Below are 20606 nucleotides of genomic sequence, written 5' to 3'. Positions count from 1 at the left end.
TGCCCAAACCCCAAATAAATCCCCTGCGTTTTGGTAAAATAGCTTTATCCTCTGTCAAAACACAAACCAACACACTTTGGAGGGAAGGGGAGGAAGGGACGCAACACAGTCTAGACCACCGCTCATTTGGAAGACAAGGAGATGAAAGAGCCTCACCCCACTGCTTGCCCAGCTGAGAAAAAGTCATGACCCTAACACCCACTTATAAATATCTCTTGTTATATTAAAAAAAAAATATTTCCAGGGCCCATTTGGCTCTGCTTCTGCACAGAAAGGGTTAACCTTCAATATTCAGTTGCAGGGTCAGAGGATGGAGGTGGTGAGAGGCAGACTGGGGTGGGGTGGGGGGATGAAGAGCAAGAAAGGAACAAGCCCATGTGTAAGCAGAGCCCTCCAAAACACCTAGAACAGAGTCGGGGTGGGGGAGGTTCCCTTGTAGAGACAGAGAAACCAGTGCCGTAACTCAGGATGTCTCACTCCTGTCCCCAGTTCCTGATGCTCTGGAGGGATCTGTCCTTTCAGACGCCCCTGTGAGGTCCATCCTTTCCTCTCATTTAACTCACTACCCAGCTTGTAAGGTCCACTCTAACAGGGAGCAGCCCCCTCCCCAAATAAGAAGCATGAGAGAAGCTTCAGGTCCTTCCTGGGAGGAGGGTATTCTGGGGGTGAGCCACTTTTGGGGTCCCCCCTCAGTCCCTGACCAGGCGGTAAATGTGGTGCTGGGCCCCCCGCTCACTGGTGGAGACCTCAAAGACGTAGGCGGTGCAGAGCAGCAGCTCCTGGGTGTCTCTGTTTGTCACCACCTGCCAAGGAGGTCACAAGAAGGGTTTATGCTTGGAAGGGAGAGAAGGGACCACTGAGCTCTCCTCCCAAGGTATCGAGGAATACCCAGGAAAGGGGTCCCCACTGTGCCACCTTCCCCAGGTAGAGCAGGTGCCCAATGTTATCAGGTTTCCCATATGAGGGTCGGCATTAGGGGCTTCATATCAGATGGCATATCATGGTACAAGGTCAAGGGGGTCCCCACCACATCACATTGCCCTGGTAAAAGGGGTCCCCACCTCAGCACATTCCCCGCTATTAAAGGGCATCCCACTATATCATGTTCCCTGGGCTGTGGCTGGGTTCCCTGTGAAAGGATCCCCTAAGCTGACGATCCACTGGGGAGTGTTCTCCAGGTCAGTTTCCCCATGAAAGGAGGATCCCCACGACATCAGTTCCCTGGATAAAGGGGTATTTCCTAAGCAAAGGGTCCACTGTGGGGTCCCCACTGTGTTCGTTCCCCATGAAAGTGTCCCCGGGCTGAAGGGGTGTTGTGGGCGCTCCCCACCACATCAGGGCCCCTGCTGCGGCTCAATCCCAGCACATCACCTGGAGGATGGTGAAGTTCTCCAGGACGCTGTTCATCATATAGCGCTCAGGCAGCTGCCGCAGCTTGTGCAAGAAATTCACCAGGTACTCGCACATGGGCGAGCGCAGCAAGCGGTACACGAACCTCCCGTCCTCCAGCTGGGCACGCTCCGTCTGAACCAGGGGGTGTGGAGTGAGGAGACACAGGGTCCATCCCAGGAAGAGCCCCACTCCGTGCCTCTCAGATGCCACACCCACTCCCCACTGCGATTGCTCCAACCACAGTGACCAGGGGTGGGACTCTGAACCCTCAAGTACCCAACCCCAACCACCAAGCCTGCAAACCAGGGACCCCTCCAGCCTCTCAAAGCTAGGCTCTGAACCCTCAACAACCTCTGAACTCTGACCTCCAGGCCCTCAGATTCCCCCAAACCATCCAAAGACCTCTCCATGACACTCCTGTACCTCCTTGCACTGTGGACTCCTCCATATCCATAAGAACCTTTTGAATCTTAGTGATTCTTTATCTCTGGCCCACACATGACCCTTGAACCCTCAAAGTGACCCCTACATGAGTCTGAATCTCCATGTTAACTCAAAGCCCATGCATTAAACCTCCAAAGAGGCTGGAACACCCCCACCCCACCATGCAGACACCACGTGCCTGAGATATTATGGCTACTGGTCTGTTTAATCTGCACCCCCAAAGTGGCAGGTGGCCGAGCGCTCACCTGCTCAGTGGTCCACCCCTCCAGCCTCACCTCCACCTTCTCCACCACCTGCTTGCCAAAGGAGCAGACCTTGGAGGAACAGGTTAGGGTCATGTGCTCCAGGCTCTCGTACTGGCTGCTCACTCCGTAGAAACCGCCACTGCTGCCACTGGCCCCCACCTCCTCACCACTCGGACCCCAGTTCAGGTCCGCCTGAGGAAAGGGGAGGCATGGTAAGTTGCAGGGGACATCCCTTATAAAGGGTAGGGACTCTTCTAAGTGGGGACTGGTCTGTCCCATTGCCCTGCAGTTGCCCGCCTCTCTTCCTCAGTGTTCTAGGCCCCACCCTCTCCATGGGCTGGTTTCTGGAGAAGACCCACCTATCCATCAGTGTTGAAGTATGGGTCCCCAAAATGATCCTGATCCTCTCTTCCCATTAATGCCTCCCCCACCAAAGGAGCCCTAGAATTCAATTTTCTTCTCCTGAAGCCCTCAACTCGGGAGTACAGCCCCTTCCAAGGGCCTGGTTCCAAAGGAGGTCGCTAGCACCGAAGTCTCTCCCTCAGCACCCTTTACAACCCTGGTTGCTAAGGCAAATGGCTACTCTAGCAACAGGGCCTGGTAGAGCCTGGGGAAGCCTTACTCCTTGCCTGAGCTTTGCCTGGGCCCTTTCAGTGGGTCCTCAGAGGTCAGGGCCCTCCATAACCCTAGTGGCCAAGTGAGAAGATAGTCCCTGAAGCCAAGACATCACACCTGTGGTCCGAGCCTCTTTCTCTTCTTCCTAACTTTAGTTGCTAAACTGACCAGTTACTCCCTGGAGTGGCTTAGTCCTCTCCTCAGAGGCCTGACTCCATCCGTCCGTCACTCCTGCAACAGGACCTTCCCAGCTTCGGTTACCTAAGGGTGGCTCTCCAGACCTGAGACCTGGTGAGGCCTGTCTTAAATCCTAACGATGCCCATGACCTCAGCAGCACCTTCCCAGAGCGGTCGTAGGCCTCCAATTCACACACTGGAACACTTCATACCTGTGGTGGCTACAGGCCCAGGAAGGCCAGTAAACTTCAAGCCCTCAGCAGCCTTCCTTCTCAGAGACTAGATCCCACCACGGCCCTAGTTACCACAAGGGTTAATATCCCCGAAACATTCACAACATTTACATTGGTCCCCGGTTGCACTGGTCATTGTATTGGACACCAAACCACAAAGGCATAAGGAAAAAAAAAAAGCAAAGATGGGCCCTCTCATTCACAATTATATACATAGCACTTGGCGTAGGGCCAATATACAGTAAGTGCTCAATAAATGGTTGTTAGATACAGGATTTCACAGAGCCCCTCCCAGGTCTTTCAGTCACTGCCTTAATACCAGACAATCTCTAGCAAAAGGGTCTGGTGAAACAGGAAAGCTTCGTCCTCTCTGTAGAGGCCAAACTGTCCACAACTCCATTTGCGACAGGAGGGGCCCATTCCTTAGCCACAGGCTCAGGGTGGTAGGCGGAGTGTTGGGAAGTCTGAAATGTGGCAAGGCACTCCCCGGGGCCATATCAATCACATACCTGGGGATGGCAGAGACTAACAGGACCTGGGGAGTCAGGGTCCTACCCCTATGCCTGCAAGCCCACACCTGTCTTACCCATTCCAAGCCAGGGGCAAATTCCATGACGCTCCTTGTTGGAAAGGGGGCTGACACTCCGAGCCATGAAGACTGCTAAGGCCCAGGCTGACCTGGCAGGTGCGGGGACTCTCTCCCGTAGATCCAGAGGCCTCTTCTGGGAGGCCATGGGCTTCAGGAGCACTTTTGTTTTAGGTGGGGAACTCACCCAGAACTTGACCAGGAAGAAGGCGTGTGGCGGCCCGCGATCATACAACTCCCGCAGACCACCTTTTTTCTCAGGGAATTTGTCATAGATCTGCCGAACATCCACGCTCTCGAGGGGGGGCGCTCCAGGGCTAGGGCAGTGCTGGCTGATGTGTACGAAGAGATGCCTCTGGTACTGAAGGGGGTCAGCCGTGGGTGAAGGGTAGGAGATGGGCCCCATCCCACGCCCTTGCCACCCCACAGGTCCTGCTAGCTGTGCTACACTTTCTACCCAAATCCCAGGCCTGGCACGGTCCCCACTCCCTTCTGCCCCTTCCCTCCCACAGTACTTCAGCCCCCAAGCCTTGTCCCTACTGTCCCAACTCTCTGTGCAGTCCCCTGCTCCCCATTCCCACAGCCCTGTCCTCTCTTACCCTCACCCCAGCTTCCTCCCTGGCCTCCCAGCCTCCAGCCTCTCCTCTCCAGTTCATGGCTCACGTGGTTCCAAAGCTGACCCTGGTCCTCCCTCCCTCACAATCCTCCCAAGCTCCCCAGAGCCCCCAGGTGAAAGCCCACACACCCCCAACCTGGCCCTTTTTGGATAGGTGGTATTCATGAATGTTTGATCAATGGATGGATGGACGGGAATCCACACTGCCCACATCAAGTCTCCCTATCTGTCCCCATTCTTACCACTTCTTGTCCATATCCTGAAAATCTTCCCCATCTTCTCAATTCTCCCTCCATCTCTCAAGGCCCAAGTTCATGAAATATGCCTCTCCCTGGAAACCTCCCTTGATCACAATCAGTTGGGATCTCTCTAGCCCACCTTTTCAGTGGTTCCCCACCACCTTCAGGATAAAGTCTGGGTCCTTCAGCTTGGCAATTCCAGCTCCTTCAGAACTGACACCTACCCACCTATCTTCAGACTCACCAGCTCCCACCATATATGATTATTTCCCTGAAAACTTCATGCTATTTCCATGTCTGTATCTTAAACATCCAGTTCTGCCATGGCAAACTCCTATATAACCCTCACAGTCCAACTCCAATATTGTTATCTCAGGGAAGCCTTCAGTGACTTCTCAGGCAGATAACTCCTCTGTATACCCACAAAAACTTGAGTTTCCTCTATCCCAGCACTCACTCACTATTCAACAACATCTTTCCAGAAACCCACTGTGTGCCGGCACTATTCTGGGCTTCAGGGCTACAAGGTCAAGTCCTGACCTTATGGAGTGCATAGTCTACTGGCAGAGACAAATTTTTCAAAATCATCCCATGAATAATATAAATGTCAGAGAGAGTGATGTATGCTGTGAAAAATATCCTAATAAAATATAGTGAGAGCATCAAGAATGATGGCAGCTGCTATTTTCCATAAGGTGGTTTGGGAAAGCCAATCTGAGAAGATAATCATGCAAAGGCCTGAATGAATGGAGGGAGAGACTGGGGATATCTGGGAAAACACATTTCAGCAGGGGGAACAGCAGATGCAAATGCCGTGAGGTGGAAGTGAGTCTGGTATGTTTGGGAAAGAACATGGAGGCCAGTGTGGCTACAGCAGAGTGAGCAAGGGTATAAGGGTGAGAGGTGGGCAGAGTAGGAACGGAGTCAGGTCATGCAGAGTGTTGGGGGCAACTGAAAGAACTGTAGTTTTTTCTCCAAGTGAGAAAGAAGGGTTTTAACCTAGTCTGACTTGGGTTTTACTAGGATAGCACACACAGCAATTGGAGTTTATGTGGCTGTGGCAGAGCCTGCTTTGTGTTCACAAACCCCAGTTCATTTTCACACAGCTAAACTACATTTCCCAGGCTTCTTTGTGGTTAGGCATGACCATATGACTAAGTTCTGAGCCGAACCTGACAGTTGCCACTTCCAAGCCAGACCCAGAAAACCTCCTGCACAATTTTTGACTCTCTCTGACTTCCACCATCTGCCAACCAGATGCAGAGAATCCACCAGCAGATTCTGAAGCCCTGGAAATGGCAGAGCCACAAAATGGAAGGAGCCTGGATTCCCCAAGTCACTGGATAAAAGGCTTCTGCTGAGCACCCACTTCGAACCTAAGTGAGACCCTTCTATATTGTTCAGTCCCTGAGTACAGGGGTTGTTTCTTCTAATAGTCAGCCCACCCTGACTAACATGGCCTGTATTCTCCATCCTAGGCCGGGAAAACCTCAAGCCTAGAAGCAAATCTGCTTTTCTGGGTTCCTGGTATCTACCACAAAGCCTGGCACACAGTAGGCACTCAACAATGTTTGTTGAGTGAACAAACGATGTCCTGGGGAGTTGCTCTGACCTTTTCACACCATGACCCCACGACCTTCTAGTTCCTTTATACTAGTAGTTCTCAATGTGTGGTCCCTAGACCAGCAGCATCAGCGTTACCTGGGGGCTTTTTAGAAATGCAAATTTCTACTGCACCAGACCTACTGAATCAGGAATTCTGAGGTTAGAGCCCAGCAATCTGTTTTAACAAGCTTCCACGTTACTCTAATACACACTAAAGTTTGAGAACCACTGCTTTACCCTTTCCCTTCTATGACCCTCTACATTCCAAAACCCTCCAGTGCCTACCCCAAAATCACACTCACAGAGTCAGCTGCATCTGGCGGTTCCACAAAGGCCGAGAACTCCACCAGCTGCAACCGAGCAGTGCCCAGAGCCCGAGCCTGCCAGGCTGGAGGTGATGGGGCAGGTGGGGGCAATGCAGAGGGGGAGAGGGCTTGTGGGGGCTCGTACCCTAGAGAGAGAAAAGAATGAACAATAAAAATTGCTAACATTCATTGAATATATCAAGCACTGTTCTCTCTTGCCTGCCTCTGCTTAGAAGCTAAAAAAGCTAAATACTCACTTTCCCAGCCTCCCTTGCAGCTAGAGGTGGCCATGTGACACAGTCCTGGCCAATGAGACGTTAGGGAAAATCTGCTGGGGGGCTCCTGGGAAGGAGTTTCTTCCTGAATGAAAAAGACAGAACTTTGGGAGGAGAAAGCTTTTGGCCCTGGCCAAGTCCTGCTTGGGACGTGCTGCCTAGAGTCACAATAACCATATTGGGATAATAAGATAAGAGGCCAAGGGACCTATAGAGATGCCAGGCCCTGATACTGCTGAGCTGCTGAGCCAGCACAGGAGCAGCCCACCTCCAGACCTTTTGTTATATGGAATAATTAAAGCCTTTAATATTAAAGGCACTCTAAATTGGGTATTCTGTTATTTGCAGCCAAAAGCAGTCCTAACTGATGAATCTGTGGAACCTGAAAGCTCTCTTTCACCAATGTGAGTTCTTATGACCACATCAGCATGGACTTCCAGAAGCCATCTTTGCTGCCAGGTGGGCAGAGCCTGCCTGGCAATGAAGCCAGCACAGAGGAAAGCAAAAACAAGCAAGTCCAGACACTACCATTTGAGCCCCTGGATCCAGCCATGCCTGAAGCCGTGACTCCTGAAATATCAGTTACCTGAAATCAACAAATTGTTGTCTTGTCATCTGGCTTGGTTTGGGTTTGTCACCTGTGACTGAACAAATCATGACTCCCCCAGTGTCCTTTTAGCTAGCAAGTGGCAGAACACAAACCCAGTGTGCCTGGCTACAGAGGCCATACTCTTAAACACTGCAGATTCTCCCACTCATCCTTCTAGACTTCCACAAGCCTTGCCTCAGAGCTGGACCTCAATAGGAATGCATCCCCTGATTAGAAGGAAGGAAAGGTACTTGGAGTTGAGGAAAAAGGGGAAAAGAGGGAGGTGAGCAGGGGCTTACCTGGGAGGTCAGTAGATGGAGGAGTCAGTGACAAGGAGAACGGTGTCTGTGAGAATGGCTTCACGCTGAGGGAGAAAAGAAGCTGGGGGTCACCAAGACGGGAAGATACTAATCGTACCAGCTAACATTTACTGAGGGGCCACAAGCCAGACTCTGCTCTAGCACATGCAAAATTTCATGTCATTTCAAAAGCCTCTCAGCCTCTGAGATAGGTGTGATTATTGCTCTTTTGTTTTGCACAGGAAGAGACTGAGGCACACAGAGGTCAACTGACCCACCCAGAGTCACACAGCTGGAACACGGCAGAGCCCGGCCTCAAACCCAGGTCAGTCCCAACTCAAAGCCTGTGGGATTGATGATGACAATTTGGTACCTGTCACAAAATCGCAGAAAAAGAAGAGAAACTGGGTCTCGAGAGGTGGGTCAAAAACACAAAGAATCAGAAATGTGGAAAAAGAGGAGGCTGAAAGGTCTGGAGGGGGGCAGAAAACCACCAGAGGTCAGGAGATGGGACATCAGGACAAAGTTCAGGGTGGGGAGGCAGTACAACCAAATCTAAAGCAGTGCCATCCAAAAGAACTTTCTGCGATGAGGGAAATGTTCCATATCTGTGCCGTCTAGGATAGTAGTTACTGGCCACATGTGGCTAGTGAGCAAATGACTTGTTGACTACTGAGCACAAATGTGGCTAGAGTGCCTGAGCAACTGAATTTTTAATTTTATTTAATTGTAACTAACTTAAATTTCAGTAACTGCCCACGGCTGGTGGCTATAGTAGCCCAGAGCACCGCTCCACAAGCCAATGACCTATGGGTAGTCCAGAAGCTGGTGGTGAGGAGACAGAGGTCAGAGGTTAGGGAGACAGGACTTGGTGTCAGAGGTCAGGAAGTCAAGAATCAAGAGACCAGGAGCAGAAAGACACAAACTCCATGGACCTTCACATCTCAACTCCCAGGGACCTGGACCTAGTACCACTCGAGTACCCTACTCACCAACTTTACTGAAGGGCCACAAGTTTAGTTGAAATCTAAACTCCAGTGCCCTACTCACCAACTTAATCTCTTGTCATTAGGGCCAGTGCTCAAATGCCACCTCCTCAGAGGTGTCCTTTCCTGACCCTTGCCTAACAGAGCATATACATTTCACCTTATCTCCTACAATTATTTCTTTCTTATTAACTTATTTGTTTACACATTTATCATTGATCTCCTTTCCTCTCTAAGAATGTAGCTCCATGAAGACAGGGATTCTGCCTAACTTGTTCAATGCTGTGTCCCCAAACCAAGCAGAGTACCAGGCACTTAATAGGTGCTCAATAAACATCTGACCAACTGGCCAATGGCTTCATACTGACCCTTTTTTGGTTCCTGGGACTCACCAACCTCAGGGCCTTGGCACATGCTGTGTCCTCAGCTTAAAACAAGTTTTCACCTGGCTAAGTCCTACTCAACTTCCAAAGTTACCTCCTCGAAGAAAACCCCAGAACTTTCTCCCTCACCCCAAAACCTGTTATGTTCTTCACACCACACCACACACTTTGATTTATTTTTATTCAGTGATGATTTCATTAACATCTATTTCCCTGATTTGACTATCAGTTCCATAAAAGGTGGGATCCCATCACCCTAAGCAGTGCTTCCGGCTCAGCCCCCTGCAAACCTGCAGTTCCTTTGGCCCCAGGCCTTGTTCTCACCCTTTTCTGTGTCCCCATCCAGCAGTTCCCCATGAACTTTCTTGTTTCCCAGCCTGGCTCCCAAGGTCGCTTACTCTTTCTCTGTCAACATCCTCAACATTCCTGCCTCGCTGTCCTGTGGCCACACTGCCCTACCAACACCCAGCCCAGATCCACTGGCTCCTCTCTGGGCTAAAAGTACACTTCCCATGAGCCACTGGGGTCTGTCGCACCCTGTCACCCTCAGGGCTCTCAGAGCTGAAAAGGACACTCCCATGTAGCTCTGGGACTCATTTTCTTCCTTTTGACTCTCAGAGAAGATAAGATAGCTGCTCTACCCTCAGGCCCAAAAACACCTTTATGGGTGAGAATAAGCCTTCCCATGAGCCTCTGGGACCCAGGTAATCTCCCCAGATCTGGGCATCCTCCAGGCCCCTCACATTCATCAAGCCCCCAGCTGAGCTTGTTTCCTTCCCAAGCTTGCTCCTCCTCCAGGTTGCGAATTTCCAGACTGTCCCACCAGTACCAGCCACCAGCCACCAGCCAACCCAAGGAATTGTCCTTGTCTCCTCCCTCCTCAGCCCCCAGCCACGTCCCTCCTCCTCCTGCCCCTGTCCCAAGCCCTCCTCACTATCCCAGCTCAGAACCAGTCCTCTTCTCCAGACCATTGCCCCAGCCTCCCCTCTGGGATTTGGGAGCTGGAAGGTGGATAAGAAAGGTCTATGGTGGGGAAAATGGAGGCTGAGGGGGCAGGTGCTGAGCCAGAACAGAAAGTACTCACTCTGGAACATTCCAGGGGGGCCCTGAGCCCCCGGACCAAAACTGGAAAAGCTCAGAGGCCTGGAGAAGAGACAAAGAAGTGGGTGTCAGTCAGTCCCCTGTCAAAGCCACAGTCCCACACTTCCAGCCCTGAGCCCCAAAATCCCCAACCCAGGCCACCTGAGGACCAGCAGGACCCAGTTTGGCCTGCAGGGAAGGTGCTGAGATGAGCTGGGCCGAGGACATGGTGGCCATTGTCTGGAAAGCCTTATCCTTGGAAACCTGGTCCTAGAGGACAAGTTGGAGGTCAGTATTAATGGGGAGACCCAGTCGGCACAGAAGGATGAGGCAACGAGGGGTAGGGCAAGTGTGGGGAGATGCAGACTTGGGGAGTCAAAAGCAAAGGGTTGGGGGAGGGCCCAAATCCCTCTCGCTACAGCACCCTGCCCCTCCTGAGCTCCTAAGGAATGTCTGGAGTAAGGGAGCAGGAGAGGGCATGGGCAGGGGGACTTACCACATTCAGGGCCTGCCCGTGGGGGTGGGGAAGGGTGCCAAAGGAGGAAAGAAAACACGACTTAGGAAGTGAGGCCTGGACACCCCTACCTTCCTGCCCTCCCGACCCCTACAGCCCCATCACCCAGAGCTGAGCAACAGGAGGAAAAGGTAGCAAGGATGAACATGGAACAGGAAGTAGAGGGGGCCAGGGGTTCCCGTGCCCAGAATGAAAGACAGTAATGAGAGTTTCTAGGTCAAGAAAGAGCCGGAAATGAAGGTTTCCGGATTCACGGGCAACAGGAAATGAGAATTTCAGACCCAAGGGGAATAGGCAGTAAACATTTCCAAGTCAGGACTGAGTGGTGACGAGGTCCAGAAGGGACTGGAAACGAAGGTTTTTGACCTAGAGGGGAAGCTTCCAGGTATAAAAAAAGGAACAGGAAGTTATGGTCCCCAAATCCAAAGGAAGAGGCAGAAAAGGCCCCGCACCTGGAGAGGCAGAAAACGAAGGTCTCAGGCCAAGAAGGAGCAGGAAGTCCAGAGATGAAGAGAAAAAAAAAATCTCCAAAAGGAAATAAAGATTTCTGGGCCCAGAAAGAGCAGGCAGGCTACACAGGGAACAGGCAATAGGAAGATGAGCCAGGATATGAAGAGAAGATCCTCACAGCACAAGAGGGAGAGGCCATAAGGACACCAAGAAGGGCGAAAGGAGGGACAGGAGGCAGGGAGACAGCAGCAGCCCAAGGAGAGGCCAGCACCCCATCCTTCCTCCCTGCACTAAATGAAATCTGTGTCCCCCTCTCCCTGTCCAGGGCTTCTATCCACTCCTCATGCTGGGCCACTAAACCCCAGTCTTGGGTCTCTGCTTCCTGTCTATCTATCCCTCTGTGTGACTCTGTCCTCATCTCTGGGTCTCTGTCCCCTCCCCCCAGGTCTCAACCCCCTCTCTTGGGGTCCCTGTCCTGACCCTCTCTTTGGGTTTCTGCCCCCCTCTCTCTGGGTCCCTGACTCCCTCTCTCGGGGTCTCTGTTCCCCTCTTGGTGTCTGTCCCCGTTTCAGTGTGTCTGCCTTGGTCCCTACCTTGAGCTTGGACTGGATTTCCCTCGATTTCCTTCGAGCCAAAACTTGGATGTGACTAGAGACCTAGAGGAAGTGACAAAGAAGCACATTCAGTGCACAGCCTCTCGCCTCTTTTGTCCCCTACCCCTGCCCTCCCCCAGGTGCCCCACAGAGCTGCTGAAACATTAAAGATGACAAACACACAGAACATGCGGGCTGTCTCAGGAGCACGCCAACCCAGGAGAGTCCATAAAGGCCACTCTCTTCTCACTGACGCTACTGACCCTCCCCAGACGCAGCAAATCCAGATCTCCTTTTCCTTCTCCACCCTTGTCTTTTGGGCTCTTTTGGCTTCTCTTACTCTCTGGTTCTAACACAGCTGCTAAGAGAGCTATACCAAAATAGGCAGAGTCAGAGCACATGAGCACAGGCACCAAGCAGACAGACAAAAGCACCTGGACCAGATCCTCCTCGAGCCTGGACCTGCCCATACCAGGACAGCCCCAAGAAGACAAGCCCACCCCAGACAGAAGCCCACACATCAGTCCTGAGACCTGTTTTCGAGTTCGGGTCTTCCCCGTTCTCAGCTTGATGTAGCGGGCAATCAGTTCATTCCGACCTGGAGAGTCAAAGATGGAACAAAGTTAGACCTTCAGCAGAACTTCCCAATGGAGAAGACACTGGGGAAGAAGAGAGATGCAATGGTTTCCAGATCTGCAGCAAGCTGGGCCACAGGCCTCCTCAGTTATAAGAGGGAGGAGTTAAGACCACAGGCTTTGGAGCCAGACGCCTGGGTTCAAATCCCAGCTCCACCACATACTAGGCTCTGTGACCTTAGGCAAATCACTTAACCTTTCTGTGCCCCAGTTTTCTCATCTGTACAAGTGGTGATACTAGCTCTTACCCGGGTCACTGTGAGACTACTATGTGCTTTTATGTTAACAGTGTTTAGGGCTTCACGATGTGAGTCATTCTCATTAATCAGTTGGCCCCAGGCCAAGAGAGAGGGGTACACTCACCATACATCTTGCCTTCATCAGACAGGATGATTTTCCGCCGGCCGCAGGGCGGGTAAATGGCCAGGGCCTCCTGGAAGCTCTGCTCGATGTCCGGACTCCAGACACCCTCTGCGTCTGGGCCTCCATCTCCCCCAGCCCCCTCACTGCCGCCAGTGCCCTCCTCACTTCCTTCCTCACTTCCTGTCCAGCCGCTGCCATCATCCAGGGGGGCCCCAGCCCGGGGTTCCCCCATCTGGGCCTGGAAGAACAGGGAGCTCAGCAAGGTTACCCCAGCCAACCCAGAGAGGCTTCAGGGCTGTGAGGGTGGGAATGCTGGGGAGGGAGAGGGCTGGGGACCCGGACCCGTGGGGGTGAGGGAGGAAAGGCTGGGGTCCTGGAGTCCTGTATCTGAGGGAAGCAGGAAACTGGAGGCCGGGACTCCCGGATCCTGGAGAAGAGGGCTGAGTTTCTGGGGAAGCTTAGGGTGAGTGTTCTCTGCGTTGCCAGGGGGCCTGGGTTGTGATGAAGTCCTAAAGACCCCAGAGCAATGCCTAGGGCCCATGAGGGCTGAACTTTTGGGTATGGAATACAGGTTTAAATAAGACAGGCGTCAGGGCCTAGTTACAGGGAAGGGGGGTGTGGGTGAGATCTCAGCCACACCCCAAGAACAGGTGCTAGGATGTGAGCAGCAGCTGCTAGAAAAGGAGGAGGAGCACAGGCCCTAGTAAGGCTGAGGGTGACCAGACAAGAGGGGGACAGAGACTCGGAGAAAGAGTCCCAGAGAGAGGGGAACAGACCCAGAGAGAGGGGAGACAGAGACTAAGGGCAGAAACTCAAGCCGAGACCAGGAAAGACCCAGAGAACCACAGACATGGGGGGCAGGGACACCCTGCCGTCAGCAGAGCCAGAACAAAGGGCACAGGCATCCCCTCCCCCACTTTCCCACAACCCCCATCAGGGGAGGGGCTGGCCGGTCAGGGTGCCACCCCTCCAGGCCCCGGCCCCGCCCCTTCCTTCCCCTCCCCCTGCACCGTGGGCTTGGATCCAACTCAAGTTCCCAGTGACTTTCCGGAGGCCGGGAACAGGGAAAAACTTTTTCCAATACAGTCAGATCCCGCCTCCCTGGCGGTTCCACGTCCTCCACAGCTTTCCCAGGACCCCAGAGTCCAGGTCCCCGACCCCCTCCTCCCTCGGACCCTGGAGCTCCGGCCGAGACAAAGACCCCAGGCCGAGCCCGGTGGCGCTGAGGCGTTCAGGACCCCCGTAGGCCAAAATCCCAACCCAGCTCTCCCCCATGTGGTCAGACAAAGGCACGGAGAAACCGGGTAAGAAAGGTCCCCCCTAATTTCCCGCCCCAGGCCTCACACCTTCAGAGAAACAAGACTAAAGATCCTAAAATCACCGTAGCCCCCGCCCTCTGCCACCCCGGAGGCCTCCTTTCTCCATTAGGAGGGCCAGGCGCCCATAAACGACACACAAACCAATTCGGTCAGAAACACGCATGGGGTCCTTGCTCACTTCAGATGGACACCGCTGCAGACACTCACGCCCCCCGCCCACACCCGCCAAAGTCCTCAGCGTTCACTCACTCCGAGGGGCACTTCCCAAACTCAGACCCATCAACAGGCACCCCAACTCCGGCGAAAGTTCCAACTCTACACCTAGGCTCGGTAGCGGGCGCAAACTCGGGCCCCCGGGCAAAAAGAGGACGACACGCAGTTCAGAGACTGTCCCACAAACACCTCAACCCATAACGCGTAATTTCCCACCCCAACTCACACACCCCAAAGCAGGATCCCCGACTCCCGCCGGCGCCTTCCTACCTCCCGGCCTGGGGCTGGGGAGCCGCGGGCGGGCGGGGCGCAGCGAGGGAGAAAGTTGCCCGGGAGCTTTGTTTGGGAAAAGTGGGAGGGACCAGAGGGGGGGCGGGCCCCGGCGCCGGACAGCGGGAAGGGAATCAGACGGTGACAGTTTGGGGGAGGATTTTTATTTTATTAAAGGAAAGGTGAAGTGTAGCTGGGGCCTTATAGGAACTTCAGGACCTCAGTGCCGGGATCCTTGAGAGAGGAGGGGGGTTGGGGGCCCGGTCCCTAGCTCTGGGGGAAGAGGGGGCTTGGGACCCGGCCGCCTGGGTCTGAGGGAAGAGGACTGAGACCTGGGCTGCTGGGTCTGAGGGAGGAGGGAATGGGGGCCTAGATTCCTGGGTCTGAGAGAGGAGGGGGCTGGGAACCAAGATTCCTGAGTGTGGAGAAGGAGGCGGCTGGGGGCCTGAGCTCCTGGCTTCCTTCTAGTGTTGTGTGTCGGGTTGTGGAAGTGATACGGAGTCCGGACTCTGAGGTTCTGAGGACGAAGGGAGCCTTTCTGGTTTCCTTGGAAGGTGGAACAGAGGACTGGATTTAGGGTTTCCGTAGAGGAAAGGGCTTTTTAGTGGAACCGAAGAGAGCTCCGGTTCAGCTTCCCGACATTATCCTCGGCCGAGTGAATTAACCATTTCAAACCCTGAGGAGGAGAAGGGACACGGAGAAACTCTCAAAGACAAACGCAAAACTAAGAAGTAGAGCAGAGGAAGCCTAAGAATGGAACTGAGGGAGCTGCGGGAAAGATCTGTGGCATAGAGGCGTGGCCCAGGTGCGAGGGTGTGGCTCTAGGTTAAGGGGCGTGGCCATCTGAGATTTGAGCCGGACTGCTGCGCGAGGCCACGATCTGAGACTACAGGACCCCCAGAGCAGAGGTCACCCAACAGGGGCGTGGTCTGATGACGGGCGGGTGGTGTGGCCTTAGAAAGACCTCGCGGCTCTGATTTAGGGGGCGTGGTTATCGAAGAATAGAGGCGTGCCTGCGCCCTTCAGGGCGTGGCCATCCAATAGAGGGCCCGGCTCGTGGGTGAGGTCACAGATGGGCGTGGTGAGGCAATAGGGGCAAGGCTAGGGCTCGCGGAGCCCCTCCAACGCTCCAGGTAGCCATTCTGGCTCGAGACCGGAACTGTTTGGATCTAACAGTCTGTGGACGGCCGGAGTCTGAGAGTCCGACGTCCGGTCTGTGGTCTAGCATAAAGGCGAAGCCCAGAGAAGGGGCAGGGCGTGGGAGAAGGTGAGAAGTGAGATCTGGCTGTGAATGTGGGCGAAGGAGAGGAATGAGATCAGCACTTGAGGCAGAGCCCAGAAGAACCGGGTTTAGGAGAGAGGCCTGACACAGAGGAGGAGGGAGGAGTAGTAGGAAAGGGGAGATTGGAAATGGGCGGGGTGCGAGGGTTTGCCTGGGCAAGGGGTAAGAAAGAGTGATTGTCTTGGGTGGGGCCGAGGGCTCTGACCTCTATCCTTGCCACAGCCTCCCGGCCCGCCCCGAAATGTGGCACCCTCTGATCCTGCTACTGCTGCTCCCCTCTGCCTTGGTGCCCCCCTCCACTGCTGCCCCTATCCGAGATGATGACACCCATGAGAGTTCCTCAGGTTTTCTAGGCCTCCAGAGCCTACTTCAAGGCTTCACCCGGCTTTTCCTGAAAGTGAGCGATGGCAGGGGGTGAGAAAAGAGAGACGTGGGCAGATGGCGACTGAGGAAGGGGAGGGGTTCAGGGAGACAGAATGGGAGACGGGTTGTGGCCAGGCAGAAAGACACACAGAAGAGAAGGAGTCGAAAGGACAGAGAGCGCGACAGGGAGAAGGAGAAATAGGAAGAGAAGTAGGGAGACAAGCAGAGAGGGAGTTGGGACACAAAGAGACTGGAGAGAGATGGGAGAGGCGGATGTGGGCTAAGACTGTGGGACACATGACGGGCAGGAATAGGAAGGTAATGGGACAGAGAACAGAGACAGAACATATTGGGGGATGAGGGAAGAAGGTGACCTGGTTAGACTCTTAAGAGTCAGAGGAGGGAGAGGGAATGGGATGGGACTTATAAGGGGCAAGGCCTTGAGGGTATTCTGGCAGGGCTGCTGATCTAATGGGGAGTCCTGAGGTTGAGTAGCTCAGCAGTCTGTCCTCCGACCACAGGATGACCTGTTTCAGGGCATGCACAGCTTTTTCTCCACCCCCATGGACTTCCAGAGCCTCCCCAGAAACTACCACCAAGAAGAGAACCAAAAGCGCCAGCTGGGGAACAGCACTATCTCTAAACACCTCCAGATAGACAAGGTGCCTATGCTGGGAAGTCCCTCCTAGAGTCTCCCCATGATCCCTCATGCTGTAGCATCAGTCTGGAGGAGGGCAGAGGAGGAAATTGGTCTTGCTCTCACTCTCCTCCTGTCTTCACAGGTGACAGACAACAAGACAGGAGAGGTGCTGGTCTCTGAGCAGGTGGTGGCATCCATTGAGCCAAGAGAGGGGAGCTTGGAGGGTGACTGGAAGGTTAGGACATGCCCCCCACAAAGTGTCCAAGACCAAACATTTTTATAGTTTAGGAGGAGAAGATGAGTTGACTGGCCTACTCCCTCTGTGTGGATGATTTCCTCTCTTGGCCTCAGTCTTATCATATGTCAAAAGGGCCCAAACAACTCTCAGAAATGAAGTTTACAACTTCAAAGTACATCCCCACTTGCTTAGTAAACCCCAGACGGTTTTGTAACCCGAAGTGCCTTTAATTCCAGGTACTTGGTAAGCTTCAAAGTGTGAGGCTAAAAGTGTTTTTATCTCAAATGTACTCTGCAAACCTCCATGTATTTCTTAATCTATCTCAAAGTGCTTGATAAATCTCTCCCTTGTAAATTTCAAAATGTGATTTTTAACTCCAAAGTGCTTTATGAATCCCAAAGCCTTATGTATCTTAACTTCATAAACCTCCGAGTGCTTCTAACCACAAAGTGCTTATTTTTTGTCCTAAAAAAGTTTTAAGAACCCCCAAGCGCTTGGCAAACCTATATCATTCTCCCCAAAACACACACACAGTTTTTTATTTTAAAAATTTCAAACCTAAAGAAAAATTGAAAATACAATAGAATACATCTGTATTCTCTTTTCCATAGAGCAGGGTTGCTCAACCTCAGCACCATTAGCATGAGCATGGGGGCTGGGTAATCTTTTGTCATGGGGCGTTCCCATGCAGGACCTGGATGGCTACAGCGTCCTCGCCTCCAGCCGCTAAATAGAAGCAGCACCTCCACCCCCACCAGTTGTAACAACTAAAAATATCTCCAGACTGCTGTTGAGAACCACTTACCTACACCAGTGTTAATACCGTGTATTCACCAGTACTCAACCAGTGTAAGAACCATATTCATTCACTGTTAACACTAATTCACCACTTGTTAACATCTTACCACATTTCCTTTATTTTTACTGTTTTATTTGCAAACCATATGACAGCAAATTTTTAACATCGTGACATGCCACCCCTAAACCCTTCAGCTGATATCTCCTAAGAATAATGCATTCTCCTGCGTGACCACAATACCATTTTTACCCCCAAGAAACTTAATACTGATCTCAAACTATTACTGCTTTGGATAGGGTTCCTGTAGCAAAGTCCCACCGACTGGGTGGTTTAAATAACAGAAATATATTGCCTCACAGTTCTAGAAGCTAGGTGTCCAAGATCAAGGTGTCACCAGGGTTGGTTCCTTCTGAGGCTGGGCAGAAGAATCTGCCACAGGCCTCTCCCCTAGCTTCTGGTGGTCTACTGACAATCTTTGGCAGTCCTTGATGTGTAGATGCATCACCCTGACCCCTAACTCCATCTTCACATGGCACTTCTCCGTAGGTGCATTTCTTCATCCAAACTTCCCATCTGCATAAAGACACCAGTCATGTTGGATTAGGGCCTACCCTAATGACCTCATCTTAACTGATTTCATTGATGAACTCTGCAGTAATCCTATATCCAAGTAAGATCACATTCTGAGGTACTGGGGATTAGGACTTAGATATATGAATTGCAGTTGGAGGGACACACAGGTCAACTGAGAGCAATCTCCTACCGGCCTTCTCACACAGTTCAACTTAATGAAAGGCAGACTCTTGATTCAGTATGTGAGTATGTGAACCCCACACCTCAGATCTCACACTTGAATCCATCTGACTTTTCTAGCTCCCAAATGCATATGCCACCGGTCCATAGCCCTCATTTTGAGTAGCAAGGACCAAATGGTCCTTCAGTCCATATTCAAATGTCCCTGCCAGACCAAAAGCTGTCTTACAGAGTTGATGTGATTTTTGACCCAGGATTCGATCAAGGATCACAACTGTAGCCACGGTACTTCATAAAGCCAAGAGCTCTTAATCCCAAAGAGTTGTACATTTCAAACCCCTTTCTAAACCTCAGAGTATGTTTAATCCTAAAGTGCTTTTGGAACCTCCAAAATGTGTTTTCAATCCCAGAACATTTTATAAACCTCTGAGTATATTTAATTCTATAGCGCTTATAAACCTGAGTGCTTTATTAACTGCAAAACTGGCTTTTAACTCGCAAAGCAGTCGATAAGTGGCAAAGTCGGCTGAATAGCCTGTAGGGACTGAGCATCCTGGGGTTGTCATTTGGAGTTTGAGAGATCTTGTCCCTCCTCCCCAGGTACCCAAGATAAAGGAGACAGCCCTACTGCCCACCCCGAAGGCTGTGGAAAGCTTCCACCCAAAGCTCCATCCCCGAGTCGCCTTCTGGATCAGGAAGGTGCCAGGAAGGAGGTCCCACCAGGAAACCCAGGAAGACAAACACTGGCCCAGCAAGAAGCGACACCGCATGCAGGCCATCCGGGATGGGCTCCGCAAGGGGACCCGAGAGGACACCCTAGCAGAGGGGCCCCAGGGCTCCTCCCGCTCCCAACTGCCTGCCCACAAGACCCACTTCCTGTACATCTTCTTACCTTCCCACCAGACTGCACCACAAGAACCATAAGTAAATAAAGATTTTTCTTCCACCTGGCAGCAACTCACCTTTTGGGATCTGTCCCCAGGCCATGGCAAGTTCCCCCAACCCTAGCCTCGAGCCTGACAAGCAACTGCACTGCTAGCTCTTGCCAAGGTCCCCAGGCTTGGTTTTCTCATTCAGACAACTGTCATCTTTCTGAGCAACTCTTGTCACCTCCAGCCCTATCCATTCCCTCAGTCCCTGACCCTGTCCAACCTCCAGCCCTGTCTGACCTCCCACTTCCAACTCTTTCACCTGATTTCTGTCTGTCTTCGGCCTCTGTGTTCGTTTCCCATTACTGCTGCAAAAAAATGACCACATACATAGCAACTTCAAAAAAATGTAAATGTATCTCTCACAAATTTCTAGGTCAAATCCAGGATGGTATGACTGGTCCTCTGCACAAGGCCAAAATTAAGGTGCCAGTCAGCTGGGTTCTTACCTGGAGGCTCTGCGAAGACTCTGCTGCCAAGATCATTCAGTTTATTGGCACAATTGAGTTGCTTGGGGCTGGACGGAGGTCCCTGCTTCCTCGCTGGCTGACACCTGGGGCCACCCTCCCTCAGCTTGTAGAAGCCTCTCTCTGGTTCTTGCATGTGGACCCCACACCTTAGATCTCACACTTGAATCCATCTGACTTTCCCTTCTATTCCATCTCCTGCCTTCCTCTTCTTCCAGCAGGAGACAGTTGTCTGCCTTTAAGAGATTGGATTGGGCTCGCCTGAACAGCATATTTCACAGGTTCCAGGAATTAGAAAGTGATCATCTTTGGAGGACCATTATCCTGCCTACCTCATGTCCAGCCCTGTGTCACTCATATCCACACCCAGCAGTCTCGACTCTCTCATCTTTATCTTCTCATCCAACTTAACATGCATATCTTACTCTCAATTTACATGCTAAATCAATCTCTGACCTGTTCTTCAGTTTCTCTCTCCTTTGTCTTTCTGTCTGTCTCTCCATGTCCATCACCTCAGACCCCATCTCTGCCAGTCAGGCCTGATGCATCAACCAAGCCTGGAAGCTCACAGACTTGCGCATTGTCCGCTTTGCCCCCATCACCAGAACATCTCCTGTTCCCTCCAAGACCCCATTTTGATTAGGTAGAATGTCCCGACAAGGCTACTCTAGCAGTCCACAAGATTTCCATGAACCTTAACCCACACCTG

At 52.3% G+C, this 20606-nt stretch overlaps 2 protein-coding genes across 10 annotated transcripts; one reads left to right on the top strand and one right to left on the bottom strand.

The window, feature by feature from the left end:
- Positions 1 to 28: 28 nt before the first annotated feature.
- Positions 29 to 14495, bottom strand: TEAD2 (TEA domain transcription factor 2). 7 transcript variants are annotated; one of them, XM_037005872.2, is made up of 13 exons: positions 14427 to 14495; positions 12625 to 12862; positions 12160 to 12224; positions 11627 to 11689; positions 10566 to 10577; positions 10232 to 10339; positions 10074 to 10132; positions 7621 to 7685; positions 6455 to 6603; positions 3880 to 4053; positions 2082 to 2273; positions 1372 to 1524; positions 29 to 803 (listed from the first exon to the last, which is right to left on the bottom strand). In XM_037005872.2, exons 2-13 carry the CDS (start codon positions 12854 to 12856, stop codon positions 690 to 692), a joined length of 1386 nt encoding a protein of 461 aa, XP_036861767.2. In that variant the 5' UTR covers positions 12857 to 12862; positions 14427 to 14495; the 3' UTR covers positions 29 to 689. The 7 variants fall into 7 exon arrangements, with proteins under 7 accessions (XP_036861767.2, XP_017521087.3, XP_036861768.2 ...); XM_017665598.3 differs by having other exon boundaries at positions 2112 to 2273; XM_037005873.2 differs by having other exon boundaries at positions 14387 to 14480.
- A 997-nt stretch (positions 14496 to 15492) lies between these two features.
- Positions 15493 to 19452, top strand: DKKL1 (dickkopf like acrosomal protein 1). 3 transcript variants are annotated; one of them, XM_017665559.3, is made up of 5 exons: positions 15493 to 15693; positions 15931 to 16105; positions 16608 to 16733; positions 16854 to 16946; positions 19102 to 19452. In XM_017665559.3, the coding sequence occupies exons 2-5, from the start codon at positions 15950 to 15952 to the stop codon at positions 19423 to 19425; spliced, it is 699 nt and encodes a 232-aa protein (XP_017521048.2). In that variant the 5' UTR covers positions 15493 to 15693; positions 15931 to 15949; the 3' UTR covers positions 19426 to 19452. The 3 variants fall into 3 exon arrangements, with proteins under 3 accessions (XP_017521048.2, XP_017521049.2, XP_017521047.2); XM_017665558.3 differs by having other exon boundaries at positions 15497 to 15693; positions 16593 to 16733; XM_017665560.3 differs by lacking the exon at positions 15931 to 16105 and having other exon boundaries at positions 15494 to 15693; positions 16593 to 16733.
- The last annotated feature ends 1154 nt before the right edge of the window (positions 19453 to 20606 follow it).

This window comes from Manis javanica, chromosome 17, assembly GCF_040802235.1.
Source record: "Manis javanica isolate MJ-LG chromosome 17, MJ_LKY, whole genome shotgun sequence".
In the NCBI taxonomy this organism is placed as follows: domain Eukaryota; kingdom Metazoa; phylum Chordata; class Mammalia; order Pholidota; family Manidae; genus Manis; species Manis javanica.
The sequence above is the reverse complement of the archived record's forward strand: the minus strand, read 5'-3'. Positions and strand labels throughout refer to the sequence as shown.

What these genes read in the sequence shown, in the direction of transcription:
- TEAD2 (XM_037005872.2), bottom strand. Translation starts at nt 12,856, where the DNA reads ATGGGGGAACCCCGGGCTGGGGCCCCCCTGGATGATGGCAGCGGCTGG. An exon ending in TGGGTCCTGCTGGTCCTCAG is followed by an intron (nt 10,133 to 10,231) that starts GTGGCCTGGGTT and finishes TCTCTTCTCCAG; the next exon opens with GCCTCTGAGCTTTTCCAGTT. An exon ending in CCCCCCTGGAATGTTCCAGA is followed by an intron (nt 7,686 to 10,073) that starts GTGAGTACTTTC and finishes TTTCTCCCTCAG; the next exon opens with CGTGAAGCCATTCTCACAGA.
- DKKL1 (XM_017665558.3), top strand. Translation starts at nt 15,950, where the DNA reads ATGTGGCACCCTCTGATCCTGCTACTGCTGCTCCCCTCTGCCTTGGTG. An exon ending in AACACCTCCAGATAGACAAG is followed by an intron (nt 16,734 to 16,853) that starts GTGCCTATGCTG and finishes CTGTCTTCACAG; the next exon opens with GTGACAGACAACAAGACAGG. An exon ending in GCTTGGAGGGTGACTGGAAG is followed by an intron (nt 16,947 to 19,101) that starts GTTAGGACATGC and finishes CCTCCTCCCCAG; the next exon opens with GTACCCAAGATAAAGGAGAC.